The sequence below is a fragment of the Eucalyptus grandis genome, chromosome 9, assembly GCF_016545825.1.
Source record: "Eucalyptus grandis isolate ANBG69807.140 chromosome 9, ASM1654582v1, whole genome shotgun sequence".
Classification (NCBI taxonomy): domain Eukaryota; kingdom Viridiplantae; phylum Streptophyta; class Magnoliopsida; order Myrtales; family Myrtaceae; genus Eucalyptus; species Eucalyptus grandis.
Genome location: NC_052620.1, coordinates 27,752,333 through 27,771,949, shown reverse-complemented (window position 1 = coordinate 27,771,949; position 19,617 = coordinate 27,752,333). Strand labels below are relative to the sequence as shown.

Below are 19,617 nucleotides of genomic sequence, written 5' to 3'. Positions count from 1 at the left end.
CTCAGGCTTAACGTCAATACAAAATTGATTCAGCAGCCACTCTCTACCAATGTCAAAGCATGCTTTGAATGAACACGAACTGCTCGTCCTCGTCAGGGAACCGAAGGGCTTGACTTTCCTAATGCCTTGCTTAGCAGGATAAGCAAAGTTTGATAGATGACTAATTAAACCTACTGTCTAACGAGCCTTTCTATATAATCCCGTGGCCCCTTGAACGAGTTTTGGTGTATACTGTTATTGCCCTCTCAGATATGGCAAACAATAGACGTCACCTGAGCCATTCGCTTGGCTTAGCGATCACTGTTTTCGCGATCCTGGTATCGGTGGGTATGTCCAATACCTCGTGGCCTGCCTCGTATAAGGAGTACTCCATTGCTGCCACTGCAGCTGCTCTAGCCCTGGGTGTGACGCCCGAAGGTGGTGGCTCCACTGCTGGACAGCCTCATCCGAGCGTGGCCTTTGCCATTGCTTCATTTGCCATTGGATTAGCATACGTTATGCCTCTCTGACTCGATTAATCTGTTCTGGACAGCAGAAGATGATTATACTTTGTTACTTGGGAGTGTGAATTGAATCGGTCAGCTTTATGTTGCTTGAGTGGAGGGGATCAACACCCGAGATGCGTCGGTGTTGAACTTTCTGCATATCTTGTCATGTCAGATGTTAGTCTCATGTGCTTTGTCCCACCTGTTGATTAAGGTCATTGTCCTATACATGAACATCTCCTGTAATCGAGATCATTGCAGTGTTTACATGGTTTTTTTCTGGTGATTTGACATACGTATAGCGCAGAGAATGATCGCACGAAACTGGGATCCGCCAAAGAGTCAGATGAAGTGACCAAACTCGAGCTGCCTTTTTTTTTAAAAAAAAAAAAAACTTTTTTCTGGTAGAAGTACTCGAGCTACTTAATGCATGCAATGATGCATGGCACTTTCAAGTTCACCTAAGAGGGGAACTGAAGAAATTAAAGGAAAGAAAAGAGTCTCTCTTGTCTACTTCTTTAAGTGGCCTCGCACATTCCAAATGACCGACAAACAGAACTTTCTATTTTTGCCCGTGTTACTAGGTATAGTTAAATGCAGAGAAATCCAACGATTATTATTCTTGTGATAGTGGAAATTATATATATATATACACACGCACTTATTCTCCAACTTCCATTATTGAGAGGATATCATGAGTACTTTACAATGAAATATCCATCGCCAGTACGTCCTACTACAGATAATTAAAATGGAATAATTATATATCTGCATGCCTCCAGATCTTAATGTCGAAAATATGCAGCTGAATTTCCACCGAAAAAAAGAAGAAGAAAGAGGACAATGCTTATAGATTATGTTATCCAAGAATAAAGAAGGTCAAGAACAGGACACACATAGGATGCGTAGAAACCAGTTCCACAAAAAACCAGAAGAAAATCATCTACCTTCATATCAAGAAAAAATTACAGGATTTGAGTTGCAACTTTAAGCTGATGGTATCGACATATGCTTGAATTTCTAGTTCAGCCCTCTCTTTCTTGATCAATGTGTGTGAGGTATATTGGTTAACAAGCAGATCAAATACTCATCCTCCACACGCCTTACCTTAAATAAAGAAAATCTAAAATGGAGGCCTCCCTGCTCCGGCACCTCCCCCGCCCCAACCGAACACATCACCGCCGGAGAAAGGATAATTTCCCCCTCCCAAATTGTAGAATGGGACGGAGCCGCCACTGTTCCCGCTGCCGCCACCTACAATAGCCCCGCTCAACCCTTCGCCCATTTGATCGCCGCCGCGAGCCGTCACGCCCGACGACTGCGATGCCGATGGCTGCACTTGCGCTGGCGGCGCATCCTCCCCGCTCTCCTCCAAAGGCAACCTATCGAACATTGCGTTTGCAAAGGATGCTGCCATCAGCACCACCGGCCCTGATGCCATCAAGGGCCCGCCCACGCTCCCACCCACCACCTGCCCCTGTCCTCCGGAGAGATATATTGCCAATCCCCCAGCACCCGGTGGCGCAGGAGGTGGCAACACCGTCCCGGTCAGCGAAAGGATGTCAAATCTCCCATGCATGGTGACGACGCTCCCGGAAGGCGAAGCGGGCTGGCGGAGAGTGACATTGGTGACAGCGCCGGTGCCACTAAGGATGGAGATGCCCCGGCCGCGGCGGCGAGCGTAGGTGGTGATGGCGTCAACAATGTCAGAGCCGGCGGAGACCTCAAGAACATGGGATTGGAGGGCGTTGGGGGTGTCTCGGGTGATGATGATTGGGGGCTTGGGCTTGTTCTTGGAGCCCGCAGGACGGCCACGTGGGCGGCGGCCGGAGGAAGATGGTGTGCCTGAGCTGGTGGTGGGTGCTTCGGGATCTCTTGAACCAGACATTGCCCTAATCTCTCTCTCTCTCTCTCTCTCTCTAGAACTTCATGCACTTTTTGAAGTAGAAGCTAGCTCACCCTTTTTTCTTTGGGGGTACTCTTTCCAGCTAGGGTTTTCTATGTACTAAAATAGGACAGGCAAGAAGATCGAAGGAATTAAGCAAGAAAGCTCAATAACAGCTTAATACTACCAAAAAAGAGGAAATCGAACAACGACAAAAGTGAAAGCCACGTTCTTTACAGGTGATCTGATCTTCTTGCATTTGCTACTTTGAACCGTGCAAGGGCAAAAGAGAAGAACAAAGAAAGGAACTTTTCTTCTGGGTTTCAGAGAGAACTCGTTTCTGAGCATATCGATCATCCTAAGAGGTTAGAACATCTCCAACTGCTCTGCCGTCTTCTCGTCCTTTCACGCAGGCTGAGATTGAGGTCTTTGGAAAGAGGCAAGTGTAGAAGATCGTGGAGAGGAAACGGAGCGCTGGAGAGTAAGAGGCTAAACATTAAAGGCTGTAAGCTCTAGGATCAACTGATCACATCACCGATGAGATAGATCGCTGTGAACGAAGAGGAGCTCATGTTCTTGAGACCACTCATGGGGTTTGGGATGAACAATTCTGAGAGAGGCTTTGAGTGAAGAGGGTTTATTAGTTTATTATCAGAGAGAGAGAGAGAGAGAGAGAGGAGTTCCGATGCAAAAGTAGAGCAAGAGATGGGGGAAAAGGGTTGAGAGAGGGAGAGGGGAAGAACATGCCTGACACACAGGCATGGAAGCACTAAAAATACTTTAATGGATGCCCTAATCTATGCAAAAGAAGCATTCCATAAGCTTACCTCCCTGGTCGAGTTACAAGCTCACTAGACTGTAGATGCAATGAGCCTAGCTAATGCGCCTCCCTCCTCAAAAAGAAAGTCGGAAGTCCTTATAAAATTCTTAGCAGCACCGTGATTCTTGTGAAGCTATCTATCTCCCAGCTAGTTTGTTATTGTATTCTTTGCGTACACTCTTGGAACCCCACTACTCGTATTTGGTTTGGTGCCGACATCTCCCGAGATAGATTCGGATTGGCTCCGGTCCGTTTAGAAAATGCGATTAGAGGAACCATATGTGGAGCAATCAGGCCTAAATGGATGCCGACTCCTCCAAGTGGCATCAATAATTATCCTCTTACGATTTTCTTTCCATCAGTTCCACCCTCAAAGGAGGATTATATTCGCAACGCGCTAAAGTAACAAACGGAAAGTAGGATCAAGAAAAATGAGAAGACAATATGTGACGGTTCGTGCAGCTCGGCCGCTAGCCCGCAATCCACGGGCAAAGGAAGAATAGGGATTCACGGAGTCAGATTCTGTGTGCCAAAAAAATGGAAAAAAAAAAAAAAAAAACTTACGCCTTAACATCTAAAATTAAACATAAACTTGATTCTTTACATTTTTTAGAATTATGAAGAGATCATTTTTCACATCAAAAAATTCCTAAAATTAGAACCGCATTCGGGGGGAAAAATTCATGAATCAAATATTGGGATCACTATACACATGGTAAATTGTGAAATATGGTCTATGAACGTACTAGTTGTGTATTTTTCTTTTTTTCGTTCGAAACGATTGTGCATTTTGAAATGTGCATGTATGTTGGTGAAGATGCCAAGCAAGAAGTCAAAGCAGCATGGACGAGACCCATTGGCGTGTCAGACACGTGAGGACTGTCGGGACATCGGAACTTGACCATTCCCTCTCTTGTCCTCCCCCTCTCAGTTCTTGGGTCATCTCTCATTCATAAATACCCCCCCCCCAAAAAAAAAAAAAAAAAAAACTCCCTCCAACCTATATGGCATTATATATGCACAGGGCACAGTATATAAAATTGTTGTAAATTTGATTTGGATATCGACTTTTGCATCAATCCATACTCTGAAAATTGAATATTACTTTATTAAAAACCCTTACGTCACAACATTAATTAGTAAGATTATATGTGCAATAATACTTGACGGAGTATGTAAAATATAAAACATCTCACGTGGCAGACTCAGTATAATATCTACTTGCTCGTAATTAGTGGACTATGATGTCCATCTAGATATATATTAATGTGTTTGGACAACTTGAACTCTTTTTTGGTAATAAACGTGGGATGAAAGTAGCAAACTTTTTGATGTGTGTTATGTGAAGTCTACGGCTCATGGATGTTATGCAAAGACGGAATTGAACTTGAGCTGTAATCTCTTGGAAATTTCTGACCTAGTCTGGCGAGAGGAAGACAATGGATGAAGGCAAGCATTATGGTGTAATAATGCTGTTGCGAGGTAGGGATGGGCAGTTGTTGTGATACCCGTGGATATTTGATTGAGATATATCGAAGGCATAGAAGATGCTTGGATTAAATGGGAGTGTGCTTAATTAGCATCTAAGAGGCTCACGCGAGAGGGAAAGATTGTCGAGATATATTTATGAAGAATGTTGGGCAAAGTACCATATCACAAGATTCTTGTGATGTGGGGAAATTTAAGAAATTTGATAAATCATGACTCATTGGTTTAAAGTTTTGAATGAAAGTGACTTTAATTAAATATATTAATGAATTTGGACTACGGCCTTCTCTCAAATGTCACCCTAGGGTGAGTTATCAAGTGATGCATTATGGAGAATCATTAATGTGTCCATAAAATAGCCACCAGTTAGGTCGTTATGCCAACTCATCGTGTGTGTTTGTCAACGCATGCTACTTCTAACTTCAATCTTTAATATGAAAAGAAATTGTGTACGATGATTACCTCACGTAATAGTGATACCTAGAGAAACAGTTCAATCGAAAATGAAAATTTCAAAATTCAAAAAAGATGGATTAAGATATTTATCATCACGCGGGCAATATAATTGATGGGTCATACCACACTAGTTGTGTAATAGATACATAAAATAATCCCTCTCCGACACGCTTCTTCCACAATCTGTGAGAACCCCATCATTTCCTACATGCTCAAGAAGATGCGCGTTACATTCATCCTTTTTAATGCGTAGCCGTTGCTTGTGTTATTTTACTAATTGATTTCATAATCTTAAACTTTAGTCGTGTCCACTTGACGCCGGAAGAATATTAAATAAAAAACTGAAGACAAGTACCATGATCTTCTTGCACCGAGCACTAGAGTTGCAGCACCTATAGCTCCACGAATGATCTTATCTCTTTCATGCCAAACATAGCAAACCTACCCTACTCAATATTAGCTGCGATTGCCACTGTAAATTTACCCAGCAATTCTTTAATCACTCTACTTAGAGCAACTAATCTTAAAGTCAGTGACAAGGTCGCATGCATATAGACCTCGGAGAAGAGTGATCCTAGCTAGCTCTCATCACCATTATGATCATCATTAGGATTTCCACTCCTTTTTCAATCTTCCAGCACCGCTCATGTGTTTAGTTTATCATAATTTAGCAGTGCACACATACATATATCTATCTATGTTTCATAAATAATTGATGAAATGGTCACGGGCTTTGCAACTTGATTGAACAGTGCCACCTCGGAGAGAATAATGATCCATTATTATATAGAACCACTTTTGTCTTGAGCCACCAAAAAAGGCTAGCATGGCTTGAATACTTTACACTAAAATAAGAAGAAGAAGAAAGAGACCCCTTTAATTAATTTGCCCGTTTGTCTCAATATTAGTCCTAGATTTGTAAGTGAGATTAAGAGGAAGGGTTCGCTTCCAAAAGACCAGTTCCAGGAACTGGCCTATATCAACATGGTTCTAAATTCCAAGAAGAGAGAGAGTGGATTTGCGATTGACCCAATGCCATTCTCGTGCTTTCAGTTCGGGAATCAATAACGGGGGCTCTTTTCATATCTTGATAAACTCATGCTTAAGTGGGGGTCGTAATAGTGGGTTATCTTGCTAGTTTTCCTTCAGATAACCTATCAATTACGGTGATATGCCCCTACATTATTATAAAAAAAAAAAATTACAGAGATAAAAGGAAACTATATATAAGAAAACTCAACACTAACACTTGATTTAGGTGGAGGGGAGATAAGATATACTTGAGATTCACTGAAACTCCGTATTTAAATGAAGAACATGATATTATTTGGAATTTTCTCAAATAAGTGAATTACATCGTGAATTTTTCGACATTTATTTATTGTATAAATAAAGATGCCCTTCGCTTCTTATATGTATATTTTATACTATGTATGTGCGTGTCTATGTATATATATATTTGGGAGTACTAGCCTACTAGAATCACTAGAGAGGGTATAACTCTTGGAAATTAATAACTAGAGGAGTATGGCTTCTGCAAAATTAAATATGCCCAGAAAAGGGCCCAACATAGAAATGTTAGATTTCAAATGTTCGTGGAGTGATAATTTATTTGGTGGGAGTGAAACGATGACGGAATATTGTCACGCCGGGATTTTTTGTGGAAATCCTAGGTTACCCAAATTGCTTTTCTCCCTTATAAAATCTGCATAAGATTTAAAAAAAAAAAACCTTAGTGCAAAAATAAAAAAGAAGAAAAGGCTTTGATAAGAATCTCATCATTATTCCATACCAAGTACCCACTTGACAATAATGTTGTTAAAATAAACTCAGGAGGTTCACCATCGTGGCAAAGCTCCTTATACATGGCTCCCCAATCAAATTAAGGAGAAAAAAGAAAGAAAGAAAGAAAGAAAAACAAAAGCAAGTTGCCCTTGCACATGAACGCTTCTCCACTTTTTGGCGTGTACTAAATTAAAATTATCTAGTATGATCATTGTACCATGCCATGAAATCAGCAATCATGCGGGCCCACTCTTTAATTTTTTAAAAAAATTATCTCACATAAGGTTCTTATACTATAATTCCAAGAGTAATGTCGGGTGTATTATGACGCTAGATCTATATATTAAAGCAATAAAGTTGATCAAGAAAAAAATGAAACTTTAAACAAGTGGGTCATATTTGACATCCAATGAGACTTGATCGCGGCACTTAATACATCATCTTTGGACTGCTTAGCATGTTTTGGTACTAGGTGATCATGATTAGTGACCTAATTGATGATAACGTGTCAACAAAGTTTGACGTAACCTAAATAAAAAAAAATTGGATGGAACTCATGAACGAAGAATCACAGCTTTGAAGCCCAAAACGATGGCGGAACATTTAGATCAGATGTGGGCTAAGCCCAGAGCTGATGTTACTTTTGCTACTGTGCTAATCACACACACACATAAACATATGTATGCATGTATGCATATATGATGTAACTATTGCAATTGTGATATATATATATATAATTAGCACCCCGCACCTTTCTCTCGCATTCTTCAATTATAAGACAGAAATTAAATACACCCAATAGCAAATTCAAATTACCAATAAAATATGAACTTAAATTATATAAACCCGGAGATGGTTTGAGACGGCTTTCGAATTCTATGCCTTTCTATTGATATAGAGTATGAATCGCACTTGGAAAATTACGAGACTGGATTTAGAATAAATTTCCGTACTATAACTCGGAGGAGGGCAAGACAAAATAATTTTAATGAAAATTCCATACGTCACTGCATGTATTCACTGAAAATTCCACGGAGCGCTCGACGACCAAAATCGATGAGGCAAGAATTCGTGACTGACGTTGACTCCTCTTCAAGTGCATGCAACACATGTTAAAAGATGCCGTTCATGTTCATGGGCAACATTTTCATGTCTGTCCATTCTAATATAATGTCATCGTGCGGAAGCATATTTGCTGTGAAGTCAAGATGGAAAAAAAAGAGAGAGAGAAAAGTACAAAAGAGCAATAAAAATTGATGGTGAATGCACGAAGTCAACCAGTCAACGGCAGGTGCGCTATGCAGTCTCTATAACTTTTTTTTTTTCTCAAAAAAAAGATAATCTTTTGATTAATTACTGGGACACTATCTTTGACTGAATCAAGGCTTGTGCTGCAGCCAAACACGACTACCAAAAAAGTCTTAATTATAATGGGTCGACGATAATTTTAAAAAATATATACATTTTTCTGCTTTCTTTTTTCGTATAATGAATTTCCAGCTACAGATTTGACTGGGTGGATTTCTGATTTTGGTTTTATCTAAGAAAACAAACGTGGTTTTGAAATTGATTCCAAAGTGTGAGAATTGAGAAATTCTGTTTTTTGTCTGATGCAATTTTGTCCTGGGATGACCTTGAAAGCAATGTGAAGATCTCCTCAAAAAGCCAAATTTATAATAATTAACAACCATTAGAGAAAATAAAAATAAAGTCTTTTCGTACCTAATATCATGCCACTTGGCCTATTGAGGTCGATTTTGTGGACTTTGGATTTGTCCACGGTACGCTCGTTATCAATAAAATGTCATGTTCATACGTTTCTAACTCAGATGAATCTCTTCATTTTGTTCCTTAGCGATCGATACACTATCTACACAGCAAACCCGAATACGATGTTTAATTTCATGAAAACCCACAATTAAAATTTTCAACGAAAATATATAACCTCATCAAGTTTGTTGTCTTCTATGAAAATTCATAATACATAGTGAATTATATATATATCAAGAGATGCCTACTTTTTCCTATTTCGGCTAAGGAGGCTTGATTGAAATTAAAAGTATCGCACGACCTCTAAAGTATCGCCACATACCCACACCCAGAGAAAAATAAAAACTATTATTGCATGCGAAATTAAGAAATTTTCGTTAGCCTGTTACTAAATAAGTGTCTTCTAAGGACATCACTCGACAAAATTCAAACTTATTGGCAGATTGAGTCGCCAATGCCTATAGTCAAAAATCACCTTCTCCTAATCGATCGGGGCTTTTTTGGGAATAACCTTTGTTCAGAAACACTTTTTGTCTTGTTTCCATAGCACCCGTGAATGAATGAAAGACTGTTTTCGAACCAAAAAATAAGTTCTCCACTCACCAAATGATCTTTTTACTACAGACAAATGCACACCACGACCGCGACCACGACCACATATCCCACCTTAAAACGTATTTACACGTTGGGGGTGGTGGTGGTGGGGCAGCTTAGGCGTGGTGTGAAACATGCATGGGAATGGACAACGGAGGTGGAGTACAAAGCAAGAGCGCAGACGGAGAGGGATCGTCTGAATCTGTCCAAATCGACGCGCGGTTCCTTCGATCTCGATCCTACAATGCCATCGACGCGACGATCCAAGAGAATGCGATCGACCAAGTGTACCGACCCCATTCGATACGGCTCTTTTATGTTCATTTCTTTTTTTCTTTTTTTTTTTGTCGCGAACTCGATTTTGTATCGTACAGACCTCTCATGACGCTCGTCTGTACGGAATAAGAATCCCCGCACAGCGAGTGGATGCGGGTATGGGTCCGTGCGATGACAATAGGTCGGTATGATACAAAATCGAATGACCCACAATTCACATGGGACTTGACAAGGACACAAGAGCTCCACAAAGACGGAAGGGGCTAGGAAATCATGTTAAACGCCGGTGTCCTTGCTGAGAATTGTTGCTGGGTAATGAGTCAATAATAGTCGGCATGGCGAACGCATCCAATGTCGAGAGCCGACCTCCTTGGTTTTCATGAAAACTCTCCGTGTTGTGATTGATTTTGTCCCAACATACGTCGCTGTCGGAAGCAGGCATGGTTGCTCGAGCTTTGAAGAGGAAGGAAATGCTATTAAACTTTAAGGACGATTTACAATATTTGCAGGACATTCTTACGTTGCCTTTTTAATTCAGGAAAGTAGAAAACAGAACAAGTACGAGAAAGAAAGAAAGAAAGAAAGAAAGAACGCAGATCACAAACTCGACTCTTCGAGTCCAGTTTCTTCTCTGCAAGCTCTCCTTTTGTTTTCTCTCTCTCTCTCTCTCTCTCGCCATCTGACCCTGGATCTAAAGAGCTGGCTATATACGATACCCACTATTCTCCGGTATGCCTTATACGAACATAAATCGAGGATTCTTCCGTGGCCCCTCCTTCCTTTCGGGACGCATGGTAATTTTTTTCTCGTGTTTATAATTTAAGAGGAGACCTTGGTAACGTCTTTGCTGGACCTGTTGTACTTCATGTGGCTCTTCACGAGCTGCCCCGCCGCGATAGCGGACATGAGGGAGAGCTCGGCGGCAAGGACGGCGCCGGACACGACCGTGGCCAGGAGCCTCGAGTTGGCTCCCGCTAGCTCCTTGTTAGCGCCTTTCACGCCGAGCAGGTTCAGACATGCCGACTGGGAAGCGAGCTGAGTCCCACCTCCAACTGTACCCACCTGATCAAATAAATAAATAAATAAATTGCACAATTAGTTCCAGACTCATTTAGATATTCCTGGAATATGTCTACAGGATTCTATCAATAAGCAGATAATACCATCAATTCCCATGTCGAAAATGTATCGGAAAGCGAAATCATGACCGAACCATTGCCAAGTTCACATCCTGATTTTATGTTTGGTAAAGGCACGTCCTTTTCTGAACTATGCTAACTCACTTCAATAGAATTTCTCTTTTCCAATAGTCTTTGCTCATTTATTAGAAATATTCCTAACAAATAGAAAACTGAGATATGCAAAGGGGGACCGGATTTTATACCTCAATAGAAGGCATGGTCACAGAAACGTGAAGGTCCTTTCCATCGTTGATGGCCTCCATCATGGTTATGCAGTGAGAACTCTCCACATTCTGGGCGGGATCTTGACCCGTGGCGATAAAGATGGCTGCCACGATGTTACTCGCATGGGCGTTGAAGCCTCCGAGAGCCCCAGCCATGGCGGACCCGGTGAGGTTCTTCAGCATGTTGAGCTCGACCAAGGCCTCGACGCTCGTCTTCAGCACCTTCCTCACCACGTCGCCCTTGATGGTGGCCTCGCAGACCACGGATTTCCCTCGCCCCTCGATCCAGTTCACTGCCGCTGGCTTCTTGTCGGCGCAGAAGTTCCCGGAGATCCCAAGGACGTCCATGTCGGGGAAGTCGCTCTGGAGGAAGTCCAGGACGTTCTGGACTCCTTTCGAGACCATGTTCATGCCCATCGCATCTCCCGTGCTGCAGGAGAACCTCATGTACAGATTCTTCCCCGCGATCGCACACTTGATGCTCTGGAGCCTTGCGAATCTACTGGACCTGTTCAGAAGCAAGTGAAGAAACATCATTAATGAATGCTCAAACCAAACTCAACTGACAAAACGGTGAAATAGGAGAAAAGCAAAAGAGTGACTACATCTCAAGTAATCATCATGCAAATCTGTAAAACTACATATGCACCAGTTATCAAGAATTATGATCCACTAGTCCTGAGCTAGCTATTTCTAATCTCGAGCCGAAGACCACCAAACTCGGTACCTTTTTCAACATACCATGCATGGATTTTACTACAAATAACTAGAAACAACGAGCGATATTCACCTACAAAAAACCAACTAAACAGAGAAATTAAACCGACCTGTTGAAAATAACGGCCAAGCTCTCGAAGTTCGCGGGGTTCTCCACGAAGAACTTGAGGTCGGCAGCTCTCTTCGCCGTGGCAAACCTTACGATGGGAGCCCTGGTCATCCCATCCCTCAGCAAGACGCTGGTAGCGCCACCGGACACGAAAATGGCCTTGCAGCCCCTGTTCGTGCTCGCCACCAAACACCCCTCGGTGGTCGCCATCGGGACCGAGTACTCCCTCCCGTCGAGCAACAGCGGCCCGGCAATCCCCACCGGTATCTGCACATACCCAACCGGCATCTCGCAACACTGCCCCAATATCGACTCGTAGTCGAAGCCCTCCAAGGGCAATCCCGAGAGGGACTTCCCCGTTATCCTCTGCAACGCCTCGCGCCGGATCGCAGCCGCTCTCTTGCAGTCCCCAAGCTTGGACTCGAGCGAGTACGACGGCATCTTTCCCTCGACGACCGACTTGATAATCTCCTCATCCTCTTCGGGCATAGCGCTGGGCACCGCCTCAATCACCTTCTCCTTCGGGGCGTCCTGCACGACCGGATCGACGAGCTTAGGTTTCTGCACGACCGGCTCGCAGTCGAGAGCCTGGCCACAGGGCGAACTGCGGGAGTCCTCCTTGAGGAGGATCTTGTCGTGATCGGCCCCGGCGACCACGACCTCATCGTCCTCATCGTCCGCGGTCCACACGTCGCCGGCGGGGCGGAGGATGAGGGACTGGACGAAGTCGACGCCGAAGAACCCGACGAGGTAGATGAAGGAGGCGACGAAGGCGACGATGGCGGCCATCTCGGCCGGGGTCACCAGGTGGAGCGGCGTCGACGTCCGGATCTTCTCCCTCCACCGCGAGAGGAGGTAGTACACGACGGAGAAGAAGAGCGTGAAGAAGACCGCATTGGTGAGGTAGAGGGGGAGCGGCAGGGCGTCCGACGCCTTGAGGGACGACGCGTCGCCGGCAACGCCGACGTCCGCCCGGTGCTGCTTGGACCTGGGGTGGACGGGGCCATCGAGGGGCTTGGCGGGTCGCCGGCGAGCGTCCATCGGGGGCGGGGGCGGCGGCGGCGGCGGCGGCAGGGCTGCCGGCGGCGGGGGAGGGAGAGGGGCGTTCAACGAAATGCCCGAGAGAGAGAAACGATACGGGGAGCCTTGTATGTATTGTGGTGTTTGAATGGATGAGCGAGAACGTAGGGGGTCGGTATTTATAGAGTCGCTCCGGGGGGGAGGGTGCTCGGGCGGGGGCCGGAGGGAGGGGTAAGGAGGTAATTTCGATCTTCTAGTGAGAGAGTGCTGGCACGTGCGAGAGACGAAGTGAGAGAATTCGTAGATCTCTCGTCTTGTACCCATCCTCTTTGGTGTCTTCCTGCATTTCCATTCTCCATTTTGCCCCTCTCATCTCGCCATTTTTCCCTAGAAAGGACAAAAGGGGGAATTTGTGATTTAATTTTCCTTCCAGGTCTTTTATTGCATTTAATGAAAGTGGATGCGCTGTTCAGTTATCTGCGCGCTCGCGAATTGAGATTATTCGGTCGACCTTTAATGGAATAATGTGGGTTATGCAATGCTTCAGACATCATCGACCCATCGGTGCATAGGGATCAAACCGACAAAGCTCCATCCTTCTGCTCTAGGGCTTAGAGTACGATTCTTCCCGCCTTCAACTTATGAATTAGGTAATACTTACAACTCCCCCCATAAGGGCCCAGTTGATATCAATGTCGTGCGTAGCCCTACAATTTACCTAAAAGTTTTTGTTCATCTCTTAGCATAATAACATGAGGCGATTTTCAGCAATTTGGCTTCTTTCCAAAGTCAAAAGGCTCAAGAGGATGATTTGGGTTGCTGCTGCCGCCCAATAGAGACCAATTCAGCTGGTTTTGCTTGCCCTAATAAGGAAAACATGAATTAGGGTTATTCTATCCCATATCTTGTCTCACTTTTTGACAGTTTGACTGCAATACGGTTTTATAATGGGGAAAGGAGATTATTTTTTAATTATGCGCTCATCTTTATTTATTACTTTTCATGTATAGCTGTCCCTGTTTGACCTGAAAATCTGGTCATGTGTTCGGTTGGGTGAGGGAGAAGTTAACAGAGCTGGAGGTCAATTGGCAAATTTTGAAAAATGCATGCCAGGGGTAACCTTTTTTCTCTTCATCGCAACCAGAGGGAAAAACATAATATTAGCGGCTAATTGATCTTGATATTTCAATTAACGAGGGAGAGAAGAAGTCTAATTAATTATGTCCCCGCGATTATAATATAATTTGATAGGAAGGACGTGTGCGACTTTGACACTCCCTGCTCATTCGTTGCATAATTTATTATGTATCGATTTAGCAACATGTTCAATCGCCCTCCTTTTACGCTCAAGCAAGTGGGAAAATATATTATTTAGCGGATAATTAATCTCGATATTCGAATGACGAGGGAGAGAGGGAAATCTAATAAATTATGTCCCTACAATTATTATATGATTTGAGAGGAACTCGTATACAACTTAGACACTTTTCGCTCATTGCGTAATTTATTATGTATCATTATAACAAAATGCCTAATCGCCCTCCTTTTATGCTCTAACTCACCTTTATTCTCATTTTGTTTGATTTGATCGAGCAGAAAAAATAAGATATTGTAGTTAATTCAGCTAGGTTGTCTCTTTTATAAATCGAGTAATATCTTCTACGAAGCATCTTTTAAAAGGAAATCAAACCTAGGCTAAGGAAATAAAAGGGGAAGGAAGGAAAAGAATATTGTGGCTTTAAGGGTTTGAGGGGAAAAAAAATTGGGTTGCACGGAGAGTCGAATCGGATGCGCAATAAATCTTATAAATCCATCCCTATCCTAGTCCATTCATATAAAAAGAGTCTCTTAATTGTTTTTTAACTCAAAGAACAACTTGGAAATTTAAAATGAATAAAGTTAAAAGTGGATGAAAATTAAATAATCTCTACAAAGACAAGAAAATAAATTGTCGGCATTTATAAAAAGTTGGTGTTTGATGTGAAATTCAAAATAATTATTAATGTTGATATCCAAACCTAACCACAATATCATTTGCGTGCACATTTGAGACTTATTTTCTGCAGGGGAAAGATGAGCTGCTTTTGGACAAGCATGCCCCCTAAACAGATGGAAGTTTTGCGATTATTTTGTTATAAAAGGTCAAAAGCTTATGAGTGTATAATGGATGGCATGGGCCAATTAGGATCGAACACAAGGGATTAAACTAGATAACAGCCTTTTAATTTCGAGGGCTTGCGTCCAAAAATTAGATGAAGTTCCGCAGCTCCGGAAGTCAAATTAGGGTTCACATCACATGAAATTTTTTTTCTTTTTAATAAATGCTGAGGTTGGTGGCATGCAAGTCATGCAAAAATCGTATGAGACTCGGAGAGAGAAACAGACAAGGCACGAAGTATCTGGAGGGACAACGACAAGGGTTCGGATTTTTATTTTATTTCTTTAAACGGTTTTTCTATTGGGTTTATACCGTGTTTGTTTTGATTATAATGGAGGTAGGTTTCGCTTTCGCAAAGAGAGGAAATAGATGGAATGGTAATATCGTGCGATGTGGTTATGAAGTGATCGGCATCATATCATTAAGGGTTCCAGAGGTTTTCTTGCTATCGATAAAGAACACGTTCGGATTTCTTTTTATGGGTTTTCCTTTTGAGTTTACATCGTGTTTGTTTTTATTATAATCAAGGTAGATTTCGTTCTTTGCAAAGGGAGAAAATAGATGGAATAATAATATCGTGTGGTAGAGTTATGAAGTGATCAACATCACATCGTCTCAAGGGGTTTTTCTCGCTATGGATGAAGGAACGTGGAATTGTTTTGCATATTCATCGCCACTATTTTTGATAATTGAATAAGAAAGCCTTATGCTGCTATTAATTTCGCTATTTAGCTCATGTTTATGCTGTTATGAAAATCGGGAAGTAAAATATGGGTATATATATAATAAACCCTTTTTTTTTGTGTACTTCTCTTTCCGTTTTCAATCTCTCTTAGTCAGTTGATGCAACCTAAAGTCCCTTTTGAATGCAATGAATTTTGGACTAGTCAACGTCAGAAGAAGTCTACACTACATACACACATACATATACACATATATATATATATATATATGCATTATGGTAAAAAGGTCTACAATGTGAGGCTGTATGTATATATAAATATTGTACAGCAAATGTTTTGCACGATAGTTTAACATGTGTTGAGAGCCGACCAACTTTGACATCTCCATTACTCAATTGTCATTCAATGCATATAGGTAATGGCTCATCGCTGAAAAGCCAAAAATTTCCTCCCATGCATATTGACCTTCAAAAGAGATGACTAAAGTTCCACAAAATTGATGTTCAACACAGATTTTCAAACATTGTTTTAATACATTTCAGGTTGCTTGTTTCACTCAAAATTATGATCCAGCATAATTATGGAACTTAGGCCGATCCCGATCTTCCTCCCTACTCCCAATTTCGATTGTAACATTTCAAAATCGACGGTTCTAGCTCTCTAAGCTATCTTAATCTCAACAAGCCTTCATTTCAACGGAAAGATCATGATATGAGTGGAACACGAGGAGTCCTAGCCCTCTTCCTACCCTTTTTTTTCCCTCCATCATGTGTTGGACGGACTAACAAAAGATCGGTTGACTTCATCTCAAATCCCAAATATTCAACGTCCTCCATCTTCCAAGCATGCCCTAAGTTCTTGGTAAGGACAATGTGAAAAGGATCGCTTGTGCCGAGAAAGTAAACGAAATACTGCTAGCAATATAATAATACTAATAACGATGTGCGTGGAAATTGAAGGCGATGTCTCTGGCAGAGGTTTGGTCCCATGCACTCTTCTAGTCTGCAGCGGTAGGCGCCAATTTATTTCGCTCACCGATACGAAAATGCAGCACTCCAAAGAAATCAAATTCCGTGTGCCTGAGATTGCATTTGTCTCCCCTCCACTTGGGTGGTTCTTTTGTATTTTGTGTACTTGTCAATTAGCAACTTGGGAAGAAGAGGAACGCCTAGTTCAGGTGCATTAGGTGTCTTCAATCATATCATACATCTGCTGATTAGGTAGTGAAATGTGGGATCATCGACCTCCTTCCGAGTGAAATTGTAAGGGCTGTTCTAGCTCCATTCCGAAGTTACTTTTTTTAGGAGATCATATCGCTGTGCATTTTTATTTTTATTTTTGCCTTCCCCTCAAGTCGCATCATTTTCGATCGAGGGTTCCATTCATTTTCGATAGGAAAAGAAGTCTAGACACCCAAGGGACATGAAACATGATGTTTCTTTCAATCTTTCAAGTGTCGTGCGACACATTGCATCGATTTTTTCCATCAGAGCAACTGTACAGTAATCGAATAACAGCAACGGAACGATTGTCTCCAGCTGGAACTGTTCCACACGTTAAACACGACCACCGAACCGATAATTTCAAGAAAACCACCGCGAAGCCTATTCAGTTAAGCCTGGATCGTCCTAGAGTCCAATCCGGATCTTAACGTGGTAAAAAAAGAAAATATTGTGAGAACATTCAAAGGACCCTATTGAGTTTGAAGTGACCTGAAGCCTTCACTTTCTTTTTGGTCCATTGTGATGCACTGAATGAAGAAGAAAGACTATCCCCACACATCATGTTATCGGCACTGGATTGGGCACACATGTAATCGTGGCTCAAGTAGAAAGAAAGAGCTTAATTAAAGGCAGAGAAAGATACAGAGAGAGAGAGAGAGAGAGAGAGAGAGAGAGAGAGGTACATGTACATACCCATCTTTAAAAGAGGTGGAACCATTAATGTTGTCAAAAGGGGTTGGAGATGAGGACTAAGAATTATGGCATGAGCGGCCAGACCGCAACTTCGGGTGGAACCATCATTATTCTTATGCTTTTTGGGGACCAGTGTATTCGGTCGGTTCGGACACCACCAGCACATTACAGATATCAAGGGAGGGAAGGGAGGGAGGAGAGAGAGAGACGTGGACACATGATGAGATCACGCCTCTTGTCTTTTCCAAATATCGGACTTCGGGTTTTGCTCAAGTACAGAAGGGAGAGATTTGAAAGGTGCGGCGGGTTGCGTTCCCCAGTGGTTTAGCTCCTCGCGGCTCGCATTATTGCTAACTAAAGAGGAGATCCGGACCTCTTACCTTCCTTCTTGTCACCTCTTTATTTGGGGGAAAAAGTCGAAATCGTCATTTCTTAAATAATAAATTCAGATCCTTATTCGAAATTGATATGATTACTTTATAACATAATTTAAATTAAAACTCACTTTGGATCATTATTTAAAATACCGTCCACTTCATACTTTTATTTAAGAAAATTAAGAAATTTCGAGCCTTTATTTGGAATTTTTCCCTTTTTTTTTTTGACAAGGAAAGTGATTGATATATGAAGGAAATGGACAGGTATTCCTGGGGTAGATAGGTGGTATAATAGTATCGTTTCTAGGAGAGTTTAGGGGATTATCGAGGTACAAAAACGCCCTCGAGGAAGCCCTCTTCTTGGTAGCCATGTTTACTCCCAGTTCGTCTTAATTAAAAATGCAAAAAAAAAGCTTTCTAATAGAATAGGATAAGGAACATTCATGTGATAATTATCCTTAAACACGAGTATTTGCACTATGGATAAAGTAAAATGGCCAAATCATACATCTATATAGGCCTTCTCAAACCCCCTTTTAATGAATTTGAGATTCGTTTGTTTCATGAAAAATAAATGATTCGAAAATTATTTTTTTAAAAGGAATAACTAGTATCATTTGAAATAATTGGTCAATGTATAATATTTTCATTGCCAATAACAGTTTTTGTAAACGGTGAACATTTTTTGCTTAATCATTTTTAAATTAATTCAAATGATTTTTTTTTTGAAAATATTTTTCAAATTATTAATTTTTCACGAAATAAGCGTGACCTTAATAATGGATGGCCCCCTTAGCAAGTTTAAAAATCCAATTGATGCCTAAAAACATACATCGTCCGGTATGGCCTTTGGGGGAACAAAATGAAGATCGACAGCATTCTCTCTAAGTGAGAGGGATGTACTCTAATTAGCTGATGAGATTAATCACCCCCTGTGCCAAAAGAAATATGATCATATCTTAACGATGAAATTTCTTAAGATAAAAGAAAAAAAGGAGGGAAAAAAACAAAATAAAAGGGATGAGAAAGCATACGACTACAAACGCTTGAATCACGCAGTGCGGACAACTTCAAAGGAGCATGAGGAACTTTTTTTTTCTTTAATAGCATGAGGAACTTGAACAGCAAATAAGTGCTGCTGGGTCAACAGTCAAGATTCAAGATCAAGGGCGGCGTACCAAGAAAGATGGCCTTTACTTTTCAATATGGAGAGAGAGAGAAAGATGAGTGATTAACAAAGAAATTGATCAAGACATCGTCACGAGCGCCATGAAAGTACACATTGAATAAGGGAAAAATGACTGGACTAATCATCGATATTCGATTCAATACGTAACGTGATCTCTCGGCTTTAATATGATATGCAATATCATCATTTTGACTCTTAATTTGCTTGATATAACCCTTCAATTTTCGATACATATTCCAACTAGTCGTTGGACTATATGGAAATATTGAAAGTTGTCTCTGCACTTAATTAATAGATGGATAACACTAGATATTTTCATAATTTAAGAATTAGTTTGAACATTTATCACACCAAAGGTCACATTGCATATTAAGTTAAAATTCATTGATTATTTGTATAATTTTCTCATGTGATTATTATGTAGAGAGGTGTCACGATGGGTCTTGAACCCATATTTTAGCTCATATTTAAATCAGGTCATTTT

At 41.6% G+C, this 19,617-nt stretch overlaps 2 protein-coding genes across 2 annotated transcripts; both read right to left on the bottom strand.

Annotated features, from left to right (window-relative positions):
* Positions 1-1,311: 1,311 nt before the first annotated feature.
* LOC104419059 (AT-hook motif nuclear-localized protein 25) lies at positions 1,312-3,269 on the bottom strand. The gene has a single exon (XM_010030574.3). It carries the CDS (start codon positions 2,371-2,373, stop codon positions 1,609-1,611), a length of 765 nt encoding a protein of 254 aa, XP_010028876.1. The 5' UTR covers positions 2,374-3,269; the 3' UTR covers positions 1,312-1,608.
* Positions 3,270-10,013: 6,744 nt separating this feature from the next.
* Positions 10,014-12,950, bottom strand: LOC104419056 (3-hydroxy-3-methylglutaryl-coenzyme A reductase 1). Its single transcript, XM_010030571.3, has 3 exons — positions 11,792-12,950; positions 10,944-11,472; positions 10,014-10,621 (listed from the first exon to the last, which is right to left on the bottom strand). The coding sequence occupies exons 1-3, from the start codon at positions 12,829-12,831 to the stop codon at positions 10,379-10,381; spliced, it is 1,812 nt and encodes a 603-aa protein (XP_010028873.3). The 5' UTR covers positions 12,832-12,950; the 3' UTR covers positions 10,014-10,378.
* Positions 12,951-19,617: the final 6,667 nt, after the last annotated feature.

Excerpts from the sequence above, each read along its gene's own strand:
- LOC104419056 (XM_010030571.3), bottom strand. The coding sequence starts at position 12,831 with ATGGACGCTCGCCGGCGACCCGCCAAGCCCCTCGATGGCCCCGTCCAC. Across the intron at positions 11,473-11,791 it reads TTGGCCGTTATTTTCAACAG|GTCCAGTAGATTCGCAAGGC; the intron begins GTCGGTTTAATT and ends GCTTCTGAACAG. Across the intron at positions 10,622-10,943 it reads TGACCATGCCTTCTATTGAG|GTGGGTACAGTTGGAGGTGG; the intron begins GTATAAAATCCG and ends TTATTTGATCAG.
- LOC104419059 (XM_010030574.3), bottom strand. The coding sequence starts at position 2,373 with ATGTCTGGTTCAAGAGATCCCGAAGCACCCACCACCAGCTCAGGCACA.